Here is a 26185-nt window from a genome sequence, read left to right on the forward strand (position 1 = left end):
TTCACCCTCCTACTATGAAAAGGTTTTACATCCTTATTCATTAATGAATACTGAAAAAGCACAAATTATTATCCAATACACTGATTTATCTGATAGGTAACTTATTGTGCATCTATAACCAAACAACAATTTACAAATGTATCTGCTTTATAGCTTATGATGAAAAGATAACAGATACCTTGTTTGTTTTAACATGAGCAATGGGCTGGAGTGTTAAAGATCAAAATGAATTGAACAAATATACAAATATATTTACTTTCCTATGAAAAAAGGAGGAAAGTTAATTTAAAGGCAAGTTCAATTTAAAGACTTATGAAGAAGTGCAAGTGTGCATGTATCTGTGTGTGTGAGAGTGCATACTGTGCAAGCTGTGCAGTGAGGTGTGTGTGTTTGGTATGATGAGAAAGAGAGAGTGGTTGGTGTGTGTGGGATCATATTTGCTGTGGTCCAATCTACAGTTTGAATACAGTATTATACAATAATTAAAGGATTTAATTGCTTAGTCTTGTTTTATTGCCTTTTTAATTCACATATTTCTTCATAAAAAGCCATAATTACTACCAGGTCAAATCTGTTTTACAGGCATTTAAAAAAGAAAAATGCATTCAGTGAACTATTGTTGGGGATGTAATGAAGCCAGGGTTTTAATCATCTAAACATAGCAACAGGTCAACTTTGATGCAATAAAACACTCAGCATTAGCATTTTACTTTACTAGTTTATTACTATACTGGTAATTCTCATGTTTTCCCATTTACTCTGTGGAAACTTTGTTTATTAAATTCATATTTTTGATTCAGATTTCCACTCGACAGTCTAACCAGCCCCCGGCACTTGCTGTCACAGACACTATGAGACGTGCAGCAGGACAGATTACAGACTCAGATTCTGATCCCATGATAAGTGGCTAACACGTTTTGCAGATGTCAGCACTGTTACTCCTGCACAACATCCGAATGAGCAAGTTTCAGGATGTGTCATCTTAGAAACAGGTGGGGGTTTGATCTGGCATATCTATTATTTATCTTTTAAAGGTCTAACACAAATACTTGATGATAGTGTCATTTATGTCCTTGATATTGTTCCTCGAGACAATAATATTCACCTTTAAAGTTGTATTAAGTTTTATCAGATCACGCGCAGCAGCATTTTCCTAATCCACCACAGGTAATGATCCATAAACAACATTTCGATTTTCACGTCATTGTCATTTAAGACTCTATTGTACCTTTGTTCTCTCAAGCTCAACAACAAGCTCCTCCCCTCGTATCTCAAGGTAACCAAGTTTTTTTGACAGTTTACTTAAAGAACTGGGAGTACAGCCAACACCTCCTATCAGAGGAAACACTGCCTAACAACAGCTGTGAAAGCCCTCTCCTTCCTCTCTTAAACCAGCCAGTCTCTCTCTCTCTCTCTCTCTCTCTCTCTCCTCTTCTTTTCTCTTCCTCATTTTTGCATTTTCCTGTTTTGGCGTGAGCTCTCCGCTCAGTCTTTGATACAAAGCGAGGGGCTGTCCTCGGGGCCGGCAAGCGCAGACACAGAGTATCCGGTGAACTGTGCTCTGATGAAAGCAGATACCACGGATTCTTGTTATTGTGATCATTTGGGCTTTGATGGCTTGGAGACTTTTTATTTTGGATATCAAGACATTATAAGAAATATGTTGTGGTAACTACACAGCGTCCTTTTAGCTTGAACGGAAGGAGTATTGCCTCAAAATGTGGTTAGCTGTATTTCAATGTGAAAGGAAATAATCTTGCAACACTTCCTTAACTTCCATGGGTGCATCAAAAAGTGCCTGAACGCAGATCATTTATCATAAATAAGCTTGTGTGTATTTATATGCGTATACGTGTGGGTCATGTCTCACAAAAGCAGACACCTATAATTCAGTCTAAATTATACTTGCAGCACTGCAGCAGATAATAGAGGCTTTGTTCCTATTTCTTTGTTTTATATTTTTCACAACATGGAGTGAGGTGCATGACGGCATCACTGGGAGTTCACCTTTACTCAGAACACAGCCCAGATATGGGACCACTCACTGTGCACAAGGCTGTTGTTCTCACTGTGACTCCTCCCACCTTGCATTCAGACACTGTTCACGATTACATACACAGAGCGCAGTCTCACTCCCGCGTGCATGTCCCCATCACTGGAAAATGTACGCCACAATGGCAACACCTGTGCCGAAAATAAGCGAGGGCGTACCAGACAACAAGGAATGTGAGACAGGTCAGAGACAGGATGTTTGCCTCGAGGGAAGAGTCCTGGGTTTAGGGTGTCCCGAAGCCTGTCAGTCAGAGATGAGTTACTGCTCAGAGACACTGTGAATAAAAAAAATTTTTTTTAAAACAGGAAGAACAATATAGCTGTTTGAGGAGGAGGCGTGCAGCATGTAAAGAGAAGAAGAAGGAGTAGAAGAAGAAGAGGAGGCGGGGGGAGCAAACCAAGACCGCACAAACAAAAGACCCCGGATGACACAGAGAGCAGACAAATGACTGTGCACAAGGTGGCAGGCAAGACACAGAAGTTGCACAGCCAAATCAGCCATTATATCAATGAAATGTACACGAGAAAAAAATAAGGGGCATATACTCATACTATTGCTGTTATGGTTTTATGGGGGGTATCCTTGTAGTAAACACTGGCAGCTGCCTCGCAGGCGCCACACTCCTGCCTTTGTGGTTGGACTATAATTATAGTTTTACCAAGAAAGAACATCACAGTCATTAAACTGGTCTGAAGAAGTCACATACGCTAGAAAACAAATACAATGAGTTGGCATTTTTGACTTATCGCGTGCAGTCTACTGGGTGTGTGTGTATGTGAGTGAGTGCATACAGGTCAGGAGTTATCCACTGGGTGTGGGAAACTTTGAAACACCCGATTTTATTTCAGTTCTGCAAATCCTGGAATAGTTCCTCAAAACTGCTCATACAGCTGAACAGACATTAGTTTCATTTTACAATTCATATGTTAATTTACCGTAATAACAACGGAGACCACATGCTTGCATAATACCGTTTTCACATCTTGAAAATCTACTGAGATAGATGGAAATCTTACACTGAACCAATATAATGAAAGGACACAAGATCTGAGCTGTATTTACTTGACATGGTCAGTGGTCTTCCCAGAAATGTGAATTCAATAAGCCACTTTGTGCAGTGGCCCAGGAGTGCAAATCACCAAACAATAAGAAAGCACAAAGCACAATGGCAAATAAAACAACAAAACTATTCCAAAAAACGCACACATCAGACATCACACACTCAGTGGCAAACCTTAGCAGGAACCTTCACCGCTATTGTGTTTTGTAATTTGGACTTCAGGGTAACTGAAACTTAGTTGTGCGTATTGAAACAATACAGTTGGCTGGACTGAAGGATAGATGTAGCATATAGCACCTAGCTGTGTCTGATAAACATCATGCCACATTCTTGCTCTTCCATGCAGGAACAACAAAGCTGAGCCTGGCATATTTCTCCTGTGTCATGATGCGCTGCAGCCTGCTCTTGTGTTCTTACAGTATCCAAGCCAAAGATAATCCTGGATCAGATCGCTGCTCTGCAGAGCAACACCTGAGTGTTCCACCTCCCTGACTTCTCCTAGTCCTCTCTGATTAGTTGCGATTGCTATCCAGGGAACACTTTTGAATGCTGTGTTACTAACTAACAAGTAATTGCATTTTAAACTCCCCGACACTCCTCCCTCAGCACCTTGCTGTGCTGATAAGTCGAGACATGACAATGCTGGTGAGAACCTCTTCCATCATTGCAGGGACTCGTGTGATTAGGGCACAAGAAAAGGTGACAGCTAAGTGGCTCTCAAACAGCGCATGCATGGAAAATCGGTCCATCTTGAAAACAACACAGGGCTCAGCTCCTTGCGCAGAGGTCAGATCTGATTAGAAATTTTACGTCAGCCTCAGATTTCTTTCCATCAGATCTCAAACCAAGCCATCATTATCGACACGCTCTTTTGTCTTGCAGTTTTGAAATAGTTTTCATTTGGACTGATGCCACTGAATGGCATTTTAGAATTGAGTTTGTCACTTTTTCTTGATCCCATACTCTTGCAGGCGTAATCTTTAAATCTCTTCGAACATTTCTGTCTAAAGTGTCTTTAATCCAGTATGGAAAAGAGCTCAGTCCTACGAAAGGTGTAAAGTTGATAAATAATCTCTCTATTTCAGTGTCGTAAGAATGTGAGCAGTCGCCTGCCAAACACTGTAATTCTACACGTCCAGACAGAGACAAAAACACAGTGTGTCGTGCTTGTTGCTGGAAGGCATTTGTGTGTGTGTTTGTTTGAGCTTTTCTGCATACGTAAGTGGCTTCTAAAATTGTTTGCATATATGCATGACAATTTCTGCGAATGTGTGCCTACGTGCCTTGATCTGTGTTTGTCGTTTTTGCATCCACGGCATTGGCGTCCACGCTTGAACGCAAACCTTTACTTGCATGGCAGTGCGATTGTGTACCTGTCGCTTGGATGCCAAACAGATACGAGAGAGCTCTGTGGTTTCATAAGTGAACTTTGGACCTCTTGAGGAGACGCTGGAAGCCAGCCAGTGCAAACGTTATTGTTTACCCTGGCCTTTATACAACGACTGGTATGGCAGATAACTAGGGCTGTGCTGCTTGGAGACCGGGAAAATTACATCTCCAAAAGACAAGTTTGCCTCGTTTACTCAGACCAAGTTCAAGTTCAAGTCGCTTCAAGTGGAAGTTTTTCCTGTTTGTTTCTGGGTGGAGAGCTTGAACCTCAACTTCGCTGTCAGACTATCATCTGCAGTAAAAGCCTCAAATTTTATGGAAATGTTTGAAGTCGATGCTAAATGCAAGATTCAACTCGATGGCCATCATCAACATGTGTTTGTATTTTCAAAGCAGCAAACAAACTATTCCCCTTGAAACTTGTCCCAACCTCAAAACCTCCTTTGGTTTTGAAAAATATATCAGCAGCTGTTTGCAGAAAGGTGTTGTCAAGAAGGATCCATTAGGAAAAGACAAGCTCTCCTCATTTGTTTTGTCACAGTCACACTCACAGGTCAAAGTAGCCTAAAAAACATCAGGCATCTCTAAACTCGGTGAATGTAATGTGTTACTTCGATATTATAGATGCTTTATACTTATTATGTAATTGTCTATGTAATGCATTTGTCAGCAAATATCCTGAAGTCAACTTCTTGTCTGTTCCTTCCTTCTCGACCCTGCTGCACGTCTTCAAATGAACTGTGACCAAACAAAAACAACAAACAACTCTCAAATGACCAATCAGTGAAGCTTATAAGACTTTCATCTCTGACCGAGGCATTTTGGCCTTTTTGAAGGCAGGATAGGCTGGGGTTCCTGTCAACTCCCAGGGCTGGATATCACTCTGTTCCCAGTTTATTTGGATCACACAGCGGCTTTTGATACTGATCCTTCCCTTGGCTGAGTCACATCCTGAAATGGCGCGCTTGTGTTACAGTATAAATCCTGCAGGACTGATATCAATCACGAGAAACAACACAAGACGATAGTTGAGGTTGATGCAGATTTTGAATCGCCTTGGAAATGCAGGAAACATTTTAACCGTACTAATCACAAAACTTGTTTTAAGACACAACTGTGACTAACGTAACCCTAATGAATATATACAGCCTGATTTACATGTTTAGTCCTTCGGAGGCAGGCTGAGCTTTTAGAAGTCATACGTGTTACAGCCACAGCTCAACAGCACAGCAAAGAGGAGGCGAGTGAGGGATTCTTAGTTAATTTATAACCACACAGGCATCTCCACAATGGAATCGGACTTGTACATGTCTATGTGTACAGTGAGAGATATACTGTTACATACCGCTCACACATACCATGTGAGGAAAGGGCAGCAGTATAGAAGGGCAGCAGTATAGAACATTGCTGAAGTTAAGAAAGTACATACATGGATGTACAGCAGTGGTTACTACTTCAGAAACATGTAATAATACATTTTAACATAATTATAAGGAGATTATAGGAACTTGGTGATTTATTTAATTCTTTGCATATTCACACAGTTTAAGACCATATCAGGGATTGAACATAATAGGTTAAGCATCTTCAAGGCTGCATTTACTGCTCTCACTTTATTCTTCTTTAAAGTGCATCACGATTAACACGCATTTCTTCATTAACTTTACCGAATGTAACAGCGAGAATGATGATGTAACGTGTGCGTTTACAGCCAGAATATATTTGTTTTACAGTTTTAATGCGGGTGGCCAACATCTGGATGTACACTTCAGTGTTTCTCTTGAAGGAGATGGAGCCGCCTTATAATTGCACTTTCTCATTAGCGTTTCTTGAGGCTTTCTTTTATTAAACCCGCAACATGTTTCCTTTTAAGACACAGTTGAACGGGGCCCACGCATCTGGCCTGCTCTTCCTCTGTCTCTGCCCGTCAGCCGTAGGTAGGCGATCCTCACCATGCAGACAGGCTGAGGAGACATTGTGTACACGATGTTCTCTCAGGCTCCAGCCCTCCTCTCTGTTCGCACACTGTACCTCTGTGGGACGGCACAGACCTATCGCCCTTGTGCTTCTTTCGGTCTCCAAAGTTGAATGGTTTTAATACGTGACGTTATTTAGTGGGGAGAGTTATACAAGGTGCTGAATATACATGAGTTCCCCAGTTGCACCACTTCACAGCTGCACTCTGAGTTATATCACGTCCCCCCCTAGAGCGAGAGTAAAAGTGCCATATGAATGGCTTAAAAGCAACTGTATGGCTCGGCAGAATTTATGTGCATATTTACATATGAACACAGCGCAGCTTAATGGCCAACTGCACAGATGCTGTGTCTGTGGCGATCAATCCAAGGTTTCAATAGTGCTGCCTCAAGTTCAAACACGAGCAGGGGGTAAGATCCCTGGCCGAAAGAGCTGAGGAGTACATTCATATGGAGAAGTTGTCCCTGGCCTATAGATGTTTGACTGCACAGAATGTATATAGCTCCCAGTTTGATTGAAGTGATATAACGTACAAAATAAATGGTATACAATTTAAAAGCATTGCTCCTTTTGAGGGTGTTACACTGTCTTGCCCCTGTCTGTTTGTTTGTTTGTTTGTTTGTTAGTTGGTTTGTTTGTTTGTCAGCAGGATTATGCAAAAACTAATAAACTGATTTCAGAATATATAACACATTAAAAAAAAATCCAGCAAGTTTAGGGGACTGACATTTATGAGAGTGTTCAATCTGGTGTGAGGGCCTTGGCGGACGTATGTCTCCAAGTGCCATTCCAGTTTTACTAATGTAATACATATACATATAATGTAATACATATACCTGCAGCAGATCAATTGCATGTTATCATTGATGTGTCTTTATTTCTTGTTTGAGTCAGAGCAAGCTTTGCGTACACGGGGAAGGTGAGTGAATTCTGATCTGAGTCATTCCTGTGGTCTTGTTGGAGGAGATTGATTAGATTTTCTTGGCTTGAAAAGATCAGTTTAATTCGGGGGCTGATGAAACTTCCTCAGGCTAATATGAGCAACTTAGTAAAAATGCTGCTGTGGTCACTGATATCTATTACATGGAGGCCATGGAGCTGAAAGGATTTCACACAAAAAAATCAAACAATAGCTATTGTAAATAGGATTTATGCTTCTACTGATAGATTTGAGTTGTTAACGCACTTTCCTTCAGCAATGACCGCCAATGACTTGTCTCAAGTTCTCCCTGGGAACTGAATCATTGCCCCTTCGTCATCTCGCAGGTGACAAAGGATTAGCTTTAATTCTCAGCAGAGAAGCCTGCTGGAGTCTGTGGGAACGATTCAGTGTGCGGACGACACCGACAGCGCCAGATAGCAGGGTGCCTATCATCCACTTAAATCCAGACCCTGTTGACAAGGCCAGACGTGCATGAGCATGCGAGCGTGTGCAAGCGTCTGGCCGACCGCACACATCGGCATACACACGCGGGCAAACAAAAACACGCGCAAACACACAAACACACACCGGGGGACGGCTCATCGAGGGCCCAGCTCCCTCCGTGTTGTCCCAGTTGATGGTGACTCAGGTCACGCAGCTGCAAGGTCAGCTGGATGGGAACATGATGGGAAAAGTGGGGAGATGCAAAGAGGGAGAGATGACAGGGAGGACTGGATTAAAAGAATAAAATTAGATACAATTACAGTGATGGATGTCTTGGCAAAGAAGAAAAACAGAAAAAGGAAATTTTATATGCAGCTAATTGAGGAGTTTAATCACCGTGCTGCTTTCTTGTTAAATTTGATCAAAGGCGAAACACCACAAATTTTGCAATTTATTTTCCAGAAAGAACAAATCAGTAAAATTACTCATAATTGCCTCTCGTCATCCCTCAATCCAATACAAGATATTCTCTGTCACTTTTTTGGAAGTTTTGGATTGTCTTTTGTCCTCTTTAAAAACTCATGAGGCAATTCAGTGGTTATGTCCAAAGATTCTTCGATTCTCAGTCGTCAACGTCACCAGTCTTCTCAGTGATAGCCCTCTTTGCTTATGATAAATGTGTGGTGCCAAAACAATTTTCCAAATAACATATCAATGTTTAAACTCCATGTGCAGCTCATTTCAGCCCAACAGTTTTCAGTAAAAAGTGAAACTTCGAGCTGATAGTGTCGAGCCCATTGATTTTCCTGCAGGATCGATCAGTTTCGCAGCACATGACTATAGATTTCCACTTCTCAGCATCATGACAGTCTTGTGATGGAGTATTGGAGCAGCCTGTATCTTATAGCCTGATGTCAGCATTCTGACGCACAGCCACACGACTCAGACAGCTGAGGTACACTTTGCACTGGAGGAACAGATGAACACAGACAGATGGCACTGAACTCTGTAACCTTTTGTTCTGGGATATGATCTATCCAACAGACGTATATATCACAGTTGTCATGATGCAAAGTGGCAGCCATTGCCACTCGGGGGTGATATATTTTTCATCGCTTTGAACATCGCTATTCTTGCTTTGTGTTACATTAAGGAGGCAAAACCTTTCTCGTACCTTTTTTTTGTTTCAGAAATATAAAGAGTTATTTTAGAATTCAAACCTGTGTGGTGTTAATTTTAAATACAGCAGAACAGAAAAAAGAATGAACCGCCCCACTGCTCTCATAAAGGTTTGTGATAAGCTAGGCGACCCGTGACGAGTCAAAGGGCTTCGACACAGCTAATAACAATGATCACTGCTGTTTATCACTGCCTGGTCAATTGGGTTCACAGCCTTTGACCTTTCGTAGAGCCGCACAGGGTTATTAGCGAGATCACTTAACTGAGAGTTAAATCCCTGCTCTTCCAGAGCAGACAGATTTGTTATGTGTGTGTACACATGTTTGCACTAAAACACAGATGGCAATCCTATGGGCTATGGACTAGAACATACAGTTACTTCTTTTGGGGGGAATGCAGGGTTGGGGGTACGAATACGGCCGGACATACTGCAATGCTTCCTCAACTCACTCCTCTGGGACTTGGCTCTATTTCAGTTTTCACTGTAAGTTTAGCCAGGACATTCCCCTGTTAGAACACAAGGTACTGTACATCTATACATTATGGCCTGAAGCTGTCTGACTTCTGCTGAATCACAGGCCAGTGCCAGATGCTGCGGGGACCCCGAGCTTGTTAACGGCCTTACACGGCGCAGCACCATTTGCTCCAGCGCACCTCATCCTGCTGTAAATTGCTATTAGTTCCGGTGAAGGCTACTGTAAAGGAACTGTACGTCATTTCATGTTTACTGAAATTAAGTGTTGTAATTTCTGGTAATCAAAGCATGAAAGTGGGCCGTCGTGTTATCTCAGGAAACTGATTCAAGGAAAGCAAGTTCCCATCTTGTCTTCTTAGAAGTTATGATCAAAGAGTTGCATGTCACCCAGGCAGATGTTACATAGCAAAGGAGATCTTCTATCAAGGGACTTATCCATGAAATACAATCCTCCACAGATGCTGAAAGGCAGCGATGTGAGCAAACACACATACGCCTGCTTGTGACGTCTTCTGATTTCAGCTTCAATTAGAAAAGAAGAAGTGGCGCAATGTTTCCTACCATGAAAATCACAATAAAACTTTTCTGCAGCGACCTATGTAAGCGTGGCTCTATAGGGGCCTGTGTCTCAAATTAAAGAAGTTTTCAGCTCCTGAAAATGGACTGAAAATTGGGTCCAGGCAGTTTGCTGTTCACATATGAAGAACACAGCAGGACATACTCAGAGTCAGACGCGTTCACAGCAACAGGAACATGTCTGAAACATTCAGGCGAGCTGTGATGCCTTGGTATTGCAAGCAGGAGGCAGGACATTTCATCAAAAGCTCATAAATGGTTTTGTCTTCCCAAGTTGACGTCTTGAAGTCATTCATTTTCAACCTGACATATTTATATTATTTTTGTTTTTTTCACTTTTGCATCCATTGCATGTTAGAAACGTCATCAACATATCAAATCGCTCGCTGTCATTTTTTTCACATGGGCTCACTCCTTCTGTAACAATGACTCATACAGCCCCTCCGAAAGATTTCTGGAAAATATCCAGACTTCAGTGCATGTCTGAAAACAAGTAAAGCGGTTTCACACAGCAGACTTAGTCCTGATGTCTACATTACATATTGTAACTTTTAAGGACTTTGACTAACACAGGGGCATGAAACCTGGTTGTACCATGATTCCATTCATACAGGATTTATGACATCTCTGCTTTCATGAAAGCACAAGTGAGTTTTATTTTTGTCTTTACCCCTAATTCATTTGATCCCGATATTCACAGAACTGAATTGCTGTTACTTAAAACGAAACGATAAGATGGATAAGCATCTTGTAATGCACTCTTCTGGATGTGTCTATTCATATTTGTACAGACAGCATTGGTCATGTGTGTGAGGAGATAATTGTCAGAGAACATGCAATTACATGGCACCACTAGAAAAACAAAAACAAGTGGTTTGCAAAGAAACTAAGATATATAGTCGCTGTGATGTTACCCAGTGGTTTCAGCAGAGGAGAAAGTTTCAGCTAAAGAAAAATAAACTATACATTACAGAAAAAGACGGCTTGTCTTTTAACATGACAAGTCATGAAATTGTAGATGGTAGAAAAAAAGAAAACCATAAGAACAACCAACCAATTAAATTTGACTGGCAAAGGTGAAAACAAGTATCAAATGTCTTAATCCTCTCGTTAAAGTTTTTCCAAGGAACTGATCCTGACACGATGGGTGTAAACATGCCCAGTACGAGTCATCTCCTCCCTCTGATGATGCTGCGTGAGAACATTGTGATCAGTTATTATTAAGTGAAACAGAAATCCCACAGCTAGTTTATTGAGTTAGTGAAAGTGGGGTATAGGAAATCACTTAACCAAATGACACCTATCAAATGATAGTTACTTTTAATTTGCTCCATTAATATGTATAAGTCTAAACAACAAACTAACATTTCAGACAGACACTGAATGAAGCTTTCTCTTTGATGGTGTCAACAGATGGGCTTGACGCTCCCTCCCTGCACGCATTACATCACATTTGTCCCATCATGCTAAACTTAAGTCATAAACAAACAAGAAGGGCACTCAAAGAGCGCATAACCCCACCACGGCCAACGCCCCATCTCGCCATGTTAAGGAAAGCGGGGGAATACGCCCATTTCTCTGGATCTGGAATGACCGGACTCTTCCTTGGGTCATGCAACAGACAGACAGACAGACACACGGCAAAAAAAAACAGAGCCTCCTGGGCAGAGATAACAATTAGTCGCAACATTATTACCTATGTGGTGAATCTTGAAAGCCAAAGGCAGCATGCAGAAACCGGTTTTATCTGTCATGTAACTCCAAACTCTGTCTCTGCATCACATACCGTGTACCGTGTCAAATATCTGAACTTTCCACTTGCCAGCAAAATGGATTAAATTGAGACAGAGATGTGAAGCATTCATGCAGAACTGCCAAACGAGAAAGCAGCATGTAAGTGATCGTGACAAGAGCAGCTTACGTTTCTCTGTTACACCTTTACCTGCACCAATAGGTCTCCAAATCAGTAGTACATTAATTACAGCCATGATGACAAAGAGGCTTTCCGAAAGGGGCAAACCCACTTAATCAGAATCTCAAAAGTGTTTTGGGGATTGTGCGTGCCACACACGTAATCTGAAGCATTACATAAGAAACCACTGAGCTAATTCATCTGCTTAACTGACTTAAAGTTACGAATCAGAAGTTGTTGTGAAACAGTATCTCCATGTTGCGTAGCAGGTGGTCGTATAAGTGAGCAAAGAATATGATATTTGCTCTAGTGTTTTGGAAAGTCTGCTGCAAGACAAGGTCATTATAAGGAGGACAAGTTTGTTTTACATCATGAACCAACTATGATTTACTACCCACATTATCACTGAATAAACAAGGTACGCGGTGTTGTAGTGGTGCCTGGAGAAGTGTGTATACGCTTCATTTTTCTTTTTCAGCCCGTCCAGTAAAGGATAAATATTGTGTGTTATAAACAGTGACAGGAAAGACTACTCTTGCGTATTCATAGTTCACCCAGAAATTGGCAAATTATCACTTGATTTCAGGCCAAGTAAAGGCGCTTTCACAACAGATTTTTCAGTTGATTCTGCAATAACAGAAGTGAAAGGTGCCACAATGGATCAAAGTTTGGTCCGACCTAAAGAGGTGCTATGGGTCTGGGTTAAACTGAAGCATGATTTAGATGTTTAAAACAATTTTTTGGACAGCTGAAGTTGCTCGCAGGATTGCTTGTAGTCCTCACGTCTGCTGATATAGTGTTTGAACGACAAGGATGTTTATTTTGCTGCTATAATATAATGATATTACAGTGGCAACAAAATTAACAAAGTGAAATGGTTCATTCATTTTCTCCACCCAAACAGAAACACTAGATTCTTCTATGGACTTTATTCAAAAATAGTTAGCAAATACAATAGACAACTTGACAACATGCAAATGTCAGATGCAGGCCCGTCTGCAATCAAATCAAATAGAGGTAGACACAGGCCACGTAGGTGATGACAACAGGACATATGTATGATATACAAAAGTTGAATTGCACGCTCCCTAAATTGCAAGGTGAAACCAAAACTTACTGGATCAAATGTAAACAATGTAACAGAGACATGATCCCTGGTTCGGACCATGGATCAGAATTAAAGGTGTGAAAATATCCTAAGTGAGAGATGTCCTGCCTTGTCTGTCTGACACTACTGCACTGTGGAGATGAACCATTTCAGGAAACGGTCATTTGTATTGTGACTCTGGGGCCATTGTGTTCCACTGAATTGGAGACACACAATACGAGTGCCAGTCTGAGCATGGCACTCACAGTTATGGCTGCATATCCAGAGGTATCGCCAGAGCTCAATTGTTCCTTTGTGCTCTGAGTACACATTGGTTGAGAACAAACAACAGTAGGACAGTGGACGAGCAGTCAAAGGAGTCCTGCCTCGCAAACAGGCGTCCATTTGGAAGCCAAGATGGGACACTCTCAGACACGTCTCGCCCATGTTGCCTCTGTCGAGCCTCGGCTGCCTTCTCCCAGGACCGTATGTGCCCTCCGGCTGGCCGAGCCACACCACAGAATCTGCTGCCACCACCAGCACTTCAGCTTCCCGGAGAGAGCCATAAGCTACTCGCCCTCTTACTCACCAAATCTGTTCAAGAGGCTAGATCGGCGGTAAGTGGGGCAGCAGAGGGTAGCAGCCAGGAGAGTTTGTCTTGTGTGTAAGTGGGTGTTGGACGTGACAGTGACTCGTGACAGTGACATATGTGCACATTAAAGACAATTCAGGAGAGGATGGACGGTAACAGCTGTGTGTCAGTGTCTAGATGATGTAGAGCTGTGGGTGCTGTATTTGTCATGAAATATGGCTCGTCCTGCAGCTCCACTCAGAGTGGATGGTCGCATTATGAGTCATTTGAAGCCAAAAACTGTTTTCATAGCATTACTTGGCAACAGTAAGTGAAGCTGCAACCTGTTCTCCATATGACTCACTCGTCTCCATTTCTCTAATGTATATCTAGTATTTGGAAATACTATTCAACATCTATCTCTAAATGTCAGTATTAGGTATTGTGCTTGCAGCGCTGATGAGACGATTGCCTCAATGACTGCCTCTGGCTGCCCTGATGTATGGAGAGTGTTCAGTATTCATTGGCTGTAGTCGGTCGTGTTGCCCTCACATACAGCTTCCTCTGAGCCGCTCTCTGGCTGCGGCCAATGGGCACACTCCCATACACACCCTGCATTCCTAATTGTGAGTGTGCAGATGGGACGAACACCGCAAAACTAAGCAATCTTAATCCAATAGAAGTGTTTTAATCTCTTTGGAATTGTTCGTCGCTCTTTCTCATTGGGCTGTATTGTTTACATTTTATATCTGGTGTCTCAAAAACCTCAAAAGCCTTGCTAAACAAAAGCTGGGAAGCCGGCGGCGTGTCTCAGCCTCGTTTGTCTTCAGCTTTTGGTGCAGATGAATCACAGTTTTATATAATGCAGTTGGCTCTTGCACCGGGGACATCTGATGCAAACCGTGGCCTAGCTTTACAGTGACTCACTGGGTTTGCCACATGCCAAACATGGTTGGGCAGTAAGTGTTCCACAGAAATATGAGGGGTGCTGTATCTTGAAAAGGTAGCATAGGTCAATATCTTTAAACAAACTACTTTGTGTAAATATCTTTTACTTGTTAGGATTTGTATTGACGCAGTTGTAGACGTGCAGAAAGCAGGAAGGTTATGACTGTCCTCATCTTGGTGCCTTCGGCTTATCTGGTGCGTTTCAGTGGAAAGGAACAGGACGGCTCCCCACTGTCTGCAGTTATATGTCTCAGCTGAGCCACAGGTAATTGTTGTGACTCGTCCCTCCTAAATGGGACTATCACAGCGGGGCAAGGTAACTCAGCCCCTTATCACTAGAACAGGGCCTGATATTAAACCTGGCGGCTATACTGCCACAGCACGGAATGCCAGACGACAGCCACTACGGGCCCTAATACCCAGTCAATCTGCTTTTTGCTTATCCTTGTTAGGCCTACCAAAAGTCAGCCCTTCCACTCTGAACATTTTGTCACGTAACACAACTCCTTTTTCTCCAGAAGACCTTGTCCATGCACCTAAGACCTCTAGTTCAGTAGAACAGAAAACAGAAAGGGCCTTGGGTCATTTATTGTAATTTGAAATGCTTTTCCATCTTCCCAATCTTGCTGTCTCACAGTAAATTTGCATGGAAAACCAATTTCCCACTATATTGTCAGTTAAAATGTGTGGACTCCAGAATACTAATTTATTGTGTTATTATAAGAGGACAGAGCTATTGTTCTTCATAGGATAAAACTGAAGAAACGTGGATTTTATGAACTATAACAAACCAAATTATGCTGGAACACTAGTGTTTGACGTGAGGTCCGTGCACTCAGAAGGAAGTTCCATTAATTTTCTTTTTTTTGATGAGTTGATAATGTTCTACAAATCGCTGGTGATTTGGAAGAAAAATGATATTGCACCAGTGGCTCCCTAACAGAGATTTAAGTGGCTTATTATCAAGATCGAATCAGATAATTGAAACAACAAAAGGGAACATAATGTGGCAGCTGAGACATGCTGGGCAATGACATTACAGCTATTAAAACCTGCAAGGACACCTCAGTGAAAACAAGGTGTATTGCTCAATAACAGCCACTGTCAGTGTGTGGTGGAAAATGCTGTAGAGAGAGACAAAGAAAAAAGAGACAGCAGGTATGTTTTCCTCCGTCGGCGTCTTCTGTGGTCGGCCTTACACCACAAATTGTTTGTTACATTTTGCATGAGGTATGAGTGTACTCCCGTCACATGCAGCAACATGCAAGTTCAAAAGACTATCTGAAGTGACAGAGGTCACACGGCGGGGAACAGTGCCTCGGTTTTTGAGCCATACCGAGTCCTGAATGCCAGTTGAGTAGAGTGGATAGTTATGTGGTAGTATACACAACAAATACCTGTCTGCGTTACCTTAAAGTACCCTTGACTATGTTGTGGCTTACGAATGAGGGTGAACTGCAGTACAATGAAAACTAAAGTAAAGAAAGTAAGGAGTCAGTGATAAGAACAGCATTGCATAAGTAAATAAATTACTAAATAAATAACTAAATGGCATTGAGTGCCCCTTGAGAATTTTCCAAATGTTTTCCAAGCAAGACAAACAACCTGTATTTTTCCGGAACTGTGAACTTATGGAGCAGGAAAAAAAGGGTTATGGAAAATGACTTAGTCAACACATGAGTCCAGGAACAGCTGAACAGTGTCCACTGCAGGGGCTGTGGTGTGATCTACTGTTTCACCACTAGAGACCAATAGAGTTCAGATATATACTGCAGGGGAAATTTACAGTGAAAGTTGATGGAAAAGTACCTGTGTGCAGCGGCAGCTGCAGCAGATGTTCACCTGTGTGCACATGTGCACATGTGCACCGTGCAGGAAATTCCGTTGAAGCATGTTCTGTGACACATCTGCACAACAAGCATGGGGACAATAACATGTTGTCATCATTAGAATAAGAGTAGCAAAATAATCATAGGCAGTTAGAAGAATAATTCAGTTTTCAGTTGGAAAATAAAGACCCCTTTAACATACTAGACACAGAAGCATATTTAAAAATCATGGTTTAGTTAAAAATCAAATGAGACAAAACCTTGCGCTATGCAACATTTTAAGAGCAACACAAGTTAGTTATTTGTACAAAGCTTCGCAGGTTATACATGTTCTGTTGGTTATGATGTTGTTGTTTATTGACATGAGTTCTGCACAGTTTTGGTCTGTGGGTTGAATAAAGAGAAAGAAGAAAGGTTCAGAAGCAGGGCATGTGCAGTGCTGCGTTCAAGTGCTCCTCTAAAGCTCGTTTTTTCAAGGAGCGCTTTTGTTTACAAAAGATAAAAAGTAGAATCCAATATAAAATGTTCCAGTGACTTTAGTTTTTTTTACAAATGGACTGAATTGAGATGTGTAGTTTGTACTGCATTGCAGAATAAACACGACAGGTGACTTATTATACTGGACTGATGACGTAAAGTTGTTTTGTCATTGATTAGTTAAGGTTTGATAACTATTAATCAAAATAAAACAATGCAAGCCTATCAACTTACATCACTTTTGTATCTACAATCTGTGTTTGTGCAGTGGTGAGTTTATTTTGATGTTATAACAAAAAAATGCTCCTTATACTGAATTTCAACTGAAGTATCTGCTTTATTGCATATTCATTAAAATTACCATTCCTGTTTTTATTTTATTTAATGCCAATTATTGAGTAAAAAAATACAAAGTAACAAATTAAAAGTATTATTAACTCTGCAAACGACAGTAGTTTGGGTTACACTAATGCTCTGAATGTTTATGATAATGATTATGTTCATAATAATATCTTTTTCATTTTTGCACTTCTCAAAACAAAGTTACAAACTGCTTCACGATTAAAAACACACAATTAAAAATGTATCTAAAATGGCATAAAAACGAATATGAACACAATCATAAAAGAATGAAAAAAAGACTAAAACACTAAACGTGACAGAATTGTAAACATGCTGGTGCACTTGATTGTATGATAATTTAAGGCTCTTTGTGTTGCTACTGAATTCTTATTCAAATGTGAATGTTATGTGCCAAAGAATAAACAAACATCCCCCTAAGCAGTAAGATGAATATCAAATTGTCATAAAACAGAAACATTTGGGCGCCCTGAATACGTGACCATTGGTTCGTGACCGCGTGTCCCTTATTATCCCTCCCTCTGGCTTTATTATGTAAACGTGGACCCGCGTCAAAAACGCCAATGGCATAAAATCCGTTTTTTTCCTCCGGCACGGGAAGGCAGCACCACCCACTCCCTTTGCACTAAAGTGGGCTCGCGTCAGATGACGTCACGGAGGCAGCGGCTCTTATAGCGGTCTGAGGCAGGAAGCGGCTGCAGACAGTCGCTCGTTCACACCGGCGAAGCTTCAACAGCAGACTCAGCACTGGGCTCCACAGCAGCGGCTCAGTGCATCGCTACCACCCGAAACCCGAACGCACTAACCCCGGATACACAGCGAGGACAACACCCAGCCGCAAACGTGGCGAGAAGCGTGATCCAAGCGAGCGTGATCCTCAACATGAGCACGGAGATGTTCGCTAAAAGCCCGATGGAGGTGGCCGTGTACCAGTTGCATAACTTCTCCATCTCCTTCTTCTCCTCGCTGCTCGGAGGAGACGTCGTGTCGGTCAAACTAGACAACAGGTAAACACGGGGCCCGGTCTGCCAGGGCTGCGCTTTCAAAACAACGGTTTCCTTCATGAACCTGTTTTAACTCGAACCCAACACGGGCCCGTGCTCTTTGTCCTGCACATGAACGGTTTACAATACTCGTGCACGGTGCGTGGTGGTGTTGTTTGTCTTCCCTGCAAAGTCTCCGTGCGTCTTTGTGTTGCGGTTTATTTGGACTTTGAACATGTAACTGCACAGTGGAGACTCACTGAGTGTGATGCACTGTAACCTGAATAACAGCATAACGGTCTAATGGTCAACATGCAGCTGACTCAACAACAACAACAATAATAGTAATAATAATAGTAATAATAATAATAGTAATAATTAAGTAGATAAGTTTTCCTTTCTGTTTCACTTTCTGTTGTAGAGCAGTGATTCCAGGAAACACTGGTAGTTTGGAAACAAGTTGTTTGACTGGAACTCAACATTAGTTGTATCTATGAACTCTTCATTTATGTTCTGTTTTTTCTCTTTTTCCTGCAGTGCCTCTGGTGCTAGCGTTGTGGCCATTGACAACAAGATAGAACAGGCAATGGTGAGTTGAGATCACACACACGCATACATACATATGCAAACACACACACAAAATCACCAGACAAACACGTGAGTTTTGGTTCCACGACACTGTACATGCATGTCTTTGTAACCAAAGTGTGTTCGAGGCCCAGTTGAATGACTTGTACAATGCACAATTAGCATTTAGCAGTGAGCTAATGCTTCTAGTCATATGGATTCATTACAACCAGTGCAAATAGTATAAATGGTACAATAACATGTGAGCTTTTTAGATGGCCTGTTAGTTTGGCCTCCTAGATGTTGTGCATCAGCACGTATGGAGCGATCACAACCCACTGACTAATGCGTTCTGCACAAAACCAGCTCTGTGTGCACGCACAGGGAAGTCTAAGTCATGTGAAGGCAGCACAGGCGGTCTGCTTTGTTCATGTGATGAAGAGTAAAACGTGTGGGAGTCAGGGGCAGGAAGTAAAACAGTGTACTTTGATGTTTACCTTATGTAAAAAGAGATCAATGCAAGTAAACAGACAAAATAATGGATGCGTTCCCAAAGCAAACTTTCCTGGTAATGCTCATCTTTGTTTTGGCATCTGATGTGCAACCAAGCTGATTTCTCTGTTTTTGTATCCAAACTGATCCATCTCTTCTTCTGTGTCATAACAGGATCTTGTCAAGAACCACCTGATGTACGCGGTGCGCGAGGAAGTGGAGATCCTCAAAGAGCAGATCAAGGAGCTGGCGGAGAAGAACAACCAGCTTGAGAGGGAGAACTACCTGCTGAAGAACCTGGCCAGTCCAGAACAGATGGAGAAGTTCCAGTCTCGCATTCCGACAGATGTGCTGTTACCGCTGGATAATCAGAGCGCCCAGGTGACCGTGGACCACCTCCAGCAGCAGCACACCTGCAACTACAGCGCTGGCTCTGCTGTATAAGTGGCTCTGCCTTGGGGCGGGCAGAGCCACTGTCTCTTTACAGTAATGGACCTCCATTTTGAATGAAAGTGTTACAAATTCGCCGCTGAGAGCCCTTCTCGACAGTGAAGGTGAAGCATCAGGGCTGTAAATGATCGATGGGACACAAAAGAACTGCTGACACTGACGAGCACAAAACAGAACCTGGGACGCTCTGACCGGTGTGGTGTCAGGCCCGTCTTCTGATCCCGTCCAGCTCTTTGTCGTTGGTCTCTCTTTTGTAGACAAAAGCGCTGAGAAATAGAGAGTGGTCTGACTTCGTCACCGCTGAGCGCTTGCTTTGAGACAGAGGAAGGGTGGGGGGGCATTCCCCTGCCTGGCCGAACCCTTCCAGCCATCACCCTTATGCACTAGAGAGAAGGGAGGAGGAGGAGGAGGAGGAGGAGAAGGGTGTTGACTGGGCTGGCCCTGCAGGTGCCGAGTTGGGAAAGTGTGCGCGAGGGGGAAAGTTTATTCCCTGCTCGCCTAGAGGAGACCCGTGTGTGAGACGTTCCTCCAAGTCTCGAGGAAGAAGAAGAGAGCCCCATCATGCAGATCTGTCCAGTCACGAAACATACAAGTTTCAAAGGACTCTCCCTGCCACAACATTTCAGCCACATAACTTTTCGGACTTTCTCCTGTACATGCAATGTGTTGCTCATTTGTTCATGTGCATTTTATTCATGCCTAAAAAGAATAATCACCAGGATGAGCTGCCGCGGAGGTCGCCGCAGTAGAAGCTGCCAGTCACGGCTGGCGGACGCTGCAGTGGACTGACCAGTGTGCTGTAATGATTCAGAACATGTAATCTTGTACTTTCTGCAGTTGGGGCTTGCTGCTTATGGGGGAAATTAATCCTGCTATATCTTCTGTTTTTGTTTGTGATTCGAAACAAAACTCAGTTGTTGTAAAATAGGAGCATTGTACAGTGGTCTTAAAAGATGTTATATATAAATATATATATATATAGATGTATAAAGTAGGGCGCAACAGGCATCTGCTCGCCTTGTTTGCCTCGCTCTTAAAAGTAAAAGGAAAACTACATTGTACATAAGGTCGAAACCTCATGAGGTAAAAACGTAGTGGAGATGGCGAGAAAGCGAACCACTGCTTTCCTCGCTACAGATGCACTCCTGCATTTATTTTTTATTTTTTAAGCATCGTCCAGTATCTGGTCCATTTTTTAAATTTGCTCAGATGCCGACTTGAAAACGATGGCATCACAACAGTGCCTGTCTGTAGTGAGAGAGGATTTGAACTCTGCTGTTGTTGTTTTTCTAGCTACCAAAGACTTTGCCTGTTTGTTTGTTTCTAAACAACAGAAAAACCAGGACCATGTGTGAAACTTCACAGGGAGAAGTTGTGTTCGTAGCTAGTGCTAAAGTTTCTATGTGTTTTGTAAAGATAACGGTGTTGTTGCTGTACAGTATCCTGGAAAAATGGTTGCTCACTGAAGTGTTTGGATACAGCTGCACATTTTGCAATAAACCTTGTGTTTACATGACGCAATACGTTGACACACTGTGTTTTGTTCACAGCATGCATGACACAAACCAATGTTGGATCAGGACTTTGATCCAAACAAGAGATTCAGAATTTAAAGTATGACACTTATGGGTTTCCTTCAGAGAAACAGAACAGGAAAGAAAACAAACATGTAATTTTACACTTACTTGAAACTAAAGTGTCTGGGTATGCTAAGAGCTGAAGTAAACAACACATCTACAGTTTGATGTTCAATAATAGAGAATGGGATTGGATTTATTTTTAGGATAGTTATAAACTTTTGAGTGCTTCCTTAACAACCATATGTGATGTGTCAGTAATACAACTTGTGCTGATGTCTAATACACTGCAGTCAAATGGGCGAACCAAAGACATGAGAGCCCATCAGACTGTTTTTCTTTCCCTGATGGAAGTCTTATTAAAGGTTATATACTATGCAATGGAGAAATGTATTCAGTGGAAACCCAGGCAGGGAAGACCGATGAGGCGTCTTCGACTACACCCAGGATGATTTCATTTACTGCTACTTTTTAATCTCAGAGAAAACGTATAATGCGTTCCTTGAAGTAACCTTGCTGTTACAGGTTTGTGCAACTCCACCACGACTTGTTTGCCTGCATGCTGATTTCTATTCCATCTGTGAGCCTTTGTTTGTGTTTACGAAGTCAGTATGACGAGCATGTGATCTGTGAATCTCGGCACACAGCTGCAGCGAGCCACAGAGGCCGTACGTCAGAGAGGCATTTTCCATTTAGCACAATGGCTCTTCAGAGAGAAGAATCTTATTGTCTTCTGAGAGAAAAAAAAAGTTTATTAGCAGGTAAACAACTTTTTTCCCCCAAAGTCAAAAACAGGGTGACCACTAATGATAGTGAGGTAATAATAGCTGCTTGCAAGTGGACTGGAATCTACCAGAGGGGAAAAAACTGTTTGTCCTCGGAGCATTTCCCCTCAGACGGATTGGCAGCCAGTCAGTGCAGCTTGTGTGTAACCAGATATGTTCTGGCTTTCCTGGTGCGGAGAGCAGCCTCACATGAATCTCTCATAGAGAGAGAGAGAGACTCAGCTCCAGCCCAGAACAACCATCACAGATCAAATGGCACCAGAGTAAACACAGTGTCTTCCCCATTACTCTCTTTCACACATGACACTGCGGCGTCTCTCCCCTGGTGGTTTTTGTGTCAAAGCAGCCGATTCTATATGTGAAACCTGATCGATGCGGCTTCTCTGAATTGCTCTGTGCATTTAATTAGCCGAAGGCAGGATGCGCAGTGCATCGACTGAAGAGGATGTCTGTTTAATGTGGCAGAGAACAGAGGGACAGGTGTTTATTGGCTCTTTTTGCACAAGATAATTAGAGACGGTCTTTGTGCTTCCTGTCCACATACCTTGAACTACCTCGTGCACGTCGATGGAAAGAGGCCGCAGGGTCAGCCGCTGCAGTTTAATCATATCTGTGCTAATGCAGTCTCAAACAGTGGAAAATCCATCTGGCAGTAGCAAACCAAGGACTCCAGAAAGTCACAAAAAGCCTGAAGACAATAAGGAATCTGGCTTGATTCAGTATTTACAATTTCTTTTAAAACTCTTTACGTCATTCTATTTTAAGAATGGTTTAACAAGAGTATGTTATAGAAAGACTTCAGTGCATGTGGCTTTTGTTTTAATTAGAAACTGATTTGCTATAAATCTCCAGTTCACAACAGAAGCCACATCAGGAAAATACTTCTGTGGACATTTATGTGTCTCTGCCAGCATCATGTTTTCTGTTGAGGCTTCTTCATCGGCCTTCTTGTTTATTTGTTCCCTCCAGGTATCCCTGAAGACAATTAGAAATTATAAATGAGCTGTATTTATATTTTTCTAGTCTTATCACCACCTAAACTACACTACACTACACACTCACCCACTCACACACACATCCATACAGTGCTTCTATACACAGCACTTTTTGTCTCAGACCATTCACACATTGCCAGCACAGTGTCTTGCCCAAGGACTCTTCGGCATGCACACTGGAGGAGCCAGGGATCAAACCACCAACCTTCTGGTAAGTGAACAACCCGCTCTACCTCCTGAACCGAAGCCGAAAGAAGCAGATGTGATTCTTACATCACTGTTACATATGTGTGGATGTAAAACATGTATGAATCAAGCATTAAATATGCCATCCATTTCATTCTTCTAACCGGGAAGTTCAAGAATACACAACTTGATTTTCAGCGTGTTCTCTGTGTGGAAATCATGTGTCAAACATTGATCTCACCTCTGGTTAAAAGCTCACTATGTGCAGGACGTGTTCACATTCCTTTATTCGTTAATGAGTAAAGACTTGCATCCAGTTCTGGCTTCAGTCGGACTTTCTTAGAATTGAGCCAAAGCATCGGTGACTCATCGTCCTTTTCCGTAAAAGTACAGTTAAATATTAAAGGTGGTGGGGCCTCAGGTGCGGAATTAAAAACTTTAGTTTGAGGATTGCTTGAAACCAGGAAGAGCAAGAGAAGAGTTTGTTTTGGATTACTGGTGTTATGCATTGTAAAGAAAAAAAGAACATCTGTTTCAGATGGAAATTCACGGATTGAGCTGGAATAAGCAGGCGCTGCAGCCACGGTGCGGTTTGGTTTTGCATGCAGGGGCAGTGATTTTGTCTGCCTGCTTCTCATGCAGACTTACACAACGTGCGTCGTCTGAACGTCAGCACATTCATCATGTCAACATAGAAAAAAGGTTTTAGCTTTATGGCACACGGTTATGCAGCATCATGCACGGCATGTTTGCGTGTAGCACGGACAAGGAGACACTGTTTTCTTTATTCTAACAAAAAAAAGCGAATCCAAAGAGTTGCTGACAAACGGTTATGCAATGTAAATATGCCATTATTATATATAAGCATTATTATTATAGCTTCAGGGACACAAAGACTTTGTTAATGTCTGCTTTCTTACAACTTTTTATGAATGTGACCTCTTTAAAACAGGAGGCCTTTTACTGAGGGAGAACACACAACACGGGGTTGCAGGAAGGGCCTTGCTGCCGCCTTTATGTCCGTTTAAAACTTGTAATACTTCATGCATTCAGTTTTATTTGTATGTGCATGGTTAACCCACATGTTACCTGGTCAGATTTAATCATTTCTGGTATCTGGTGATGACTTTGTCAGTTTGCGTCGACGCTGCGTGGACACAGTTGTTGCCTCTGGATCTTTGTCAATTGTTTAAAGTTCAGTCACACACACACACTGAGATGTTGCACCACAGTCGGGTCCTGGTTACTGGTACTGCCTTGAATCACACATAATCAAGTTAATCCTCCACTAAGCCTTTGTATATCTGATGCAGCGATGTTTGTCCTCATACACACAAGATTCTATTTTTGCCTACATTTGACATGATGGACAAACAATATTTTACTTATCTTTGACATTAGAAATGAGGTCAGACAGTTGACATGTAGGGTTTGTTGTCTGAGATAGAAATATGCTACAAGTGCTTTTACCAATAGTTGTGACTCTTTTCTGTCTCCCTGGTTAAAAAAGGGGGTTTGCAACATCCACCTGTGACACAGCAGTCTCCCTGCGATAGCTTGTAGATAACGTTATTGAACTTGCATGCTAAAACGGCAGTCAAAATATTTGTTTGGGGTTTGAAAGGTCATAAGTGCAGAACTTTATGATAAGCAGCATTACTAATGCTATTTGGAAGATGACACCGATGAATGTAGTGTATTTTAAGCGTACACAAGGGAGTCTGTGGGTCAGTCGTCTGGAGTTTGTCCTGATTGTAGGAAGAAGATCTAAAATGTATAAAGTTCACCAATGGCCTTGAACTTTATCTAAGTATAAATGTATTCAGTGGTTTCCTTTTTCAGGTATACCATATATAAAAAAGACAACAAAATAAAAACAATACATTTAGCATTTTGGTGGCTTATATTTCATGGCTGTTGTGAGTGGATCAGTGGAAAAGCTCTTGTTTTGATTCGAGGCCGTGTCAGCTGTGTTTGTATCCCAACGGATCAAAGCCTCTTTGGGAATGTGGCCAACTCAGGACATCTTATTCATAAAGACAAAAGGTCAGGTCAGCCACTGGTTTCGGATTTACGGTCATAACCCAGTTCATGGCACCACGGCACAGCAAGAGCCCGCACATAATTTAAAGCCCCCGCAGACCCCCATCCTAACATGTGACACATGTGGGGTCAAAAGGGAGTCGGTTGCATAACCTGCACAATGCAGAAAATGTAGCCTGCAGTGGTCAATGATCACAAGATGGTTGTGATACATGAACTTAAGATGTAAAGATAATTTCTCCACAATGCATTAAATAAATCACAACAGGATTTTGTACTTTTAAAAACATCATGTCTTTGTGGTTTGATATAAATTGATTTCAGGGCAGCTCAACTGAAAACCAATAGAATGTAAAGCAAGTTTTATTTCATGGGTACTGAGTGAAACACTATGTACACACATTCTTCAAGAGATTCAGTAGATTCAAGTAAAGTTAATTTAAAATGTACAGAAGAGCTGTGTAGTAATGTGCTGTGCAGCTGTAATTCTGAATTCAGTCTTTAATCTGTATTCAACCTCTTGTATATCTGACACTAGCTATGAGAATGTAACTGAACATGGATGTTGAGGTTTTTTTGTGGCAACGCTTAAAAAACAAGGGCGGTTCATGAGACTGAATTAAATCTTTAGAAAGGCAGAAAGGCACTTTACAGTGTTCAGTTTCAGCAACATTTTATGGTCAAATGTCTTTCTACCACAAAAAAAGAGTTTAAGATTTATCTGGTAGAGTTTGTGAAGGATTATGCAACTTTCCCTCATGCATTGTGGTAAATGTGTGTGTGTCTTTTGTGTGGTACACATCCTCTGTCCTCTGTTCTGTGCTGTACAGCGAGCTGCAGGAAGTCAG

The 26185-nt window shown here is 42.0% G+C and overlaps 1 protein-coding gene across 2 annotated transcripts in view; it reads left to right on the forward strand.

Annotated features, from left to right (window-relative positions):
• The window catches only part of tsc22d3 (TSC22 domain family, member 3), a 36325-nt gene extending 15053 nt beyond the window's left edge, over nucleotides 1–21272 (forward strand). Inside the window, exons 1-3 of one of the 2 annotated variants that reach the window (XM_034597227.1) lie at nucleotides 17729–18266; nucleotides 18780–18831; nucleotides 19476–21272. In XM_034597227.1, the coding sequence (XP_034453118.1) occupies nucleotides 18142–18266; nucleotides 18780–18831; nucleotides 19476–19745 (447 nt within the window). In that variant the 5' untranslated portion in view covers nucleotides 17729–18141 and the 3' untranslated portion in view covers nucleotides 19746–21272. Of the gene's footprint in view, nucleotides 1–17728; nucleotides 18267–18779; nucleotides 18832–19475 lie in introns of those variants that run through there. The other variant, XM_034597223.1, reaches the window with a different exon arrangement.
• Nucleotides 21273–26185: the final 4913 nt, after the last annotated feature.

Source organism: Hippoglossus hippoglossus, chromosome 10, assembly GCF_009819705.1.
Source record: "Hippoglossus hippoglossus isolate fHipHip1 chromosome 10, fHipHip1.pri, whole genome shotgun sequence".
Lineage (NCBI taxonomy): Eukaryota > Metazoa > Chordata > Actinopteri > Pleuronectiformes > Pleuronectidae > Hippoglossus > Hippoglossus hippoglossus.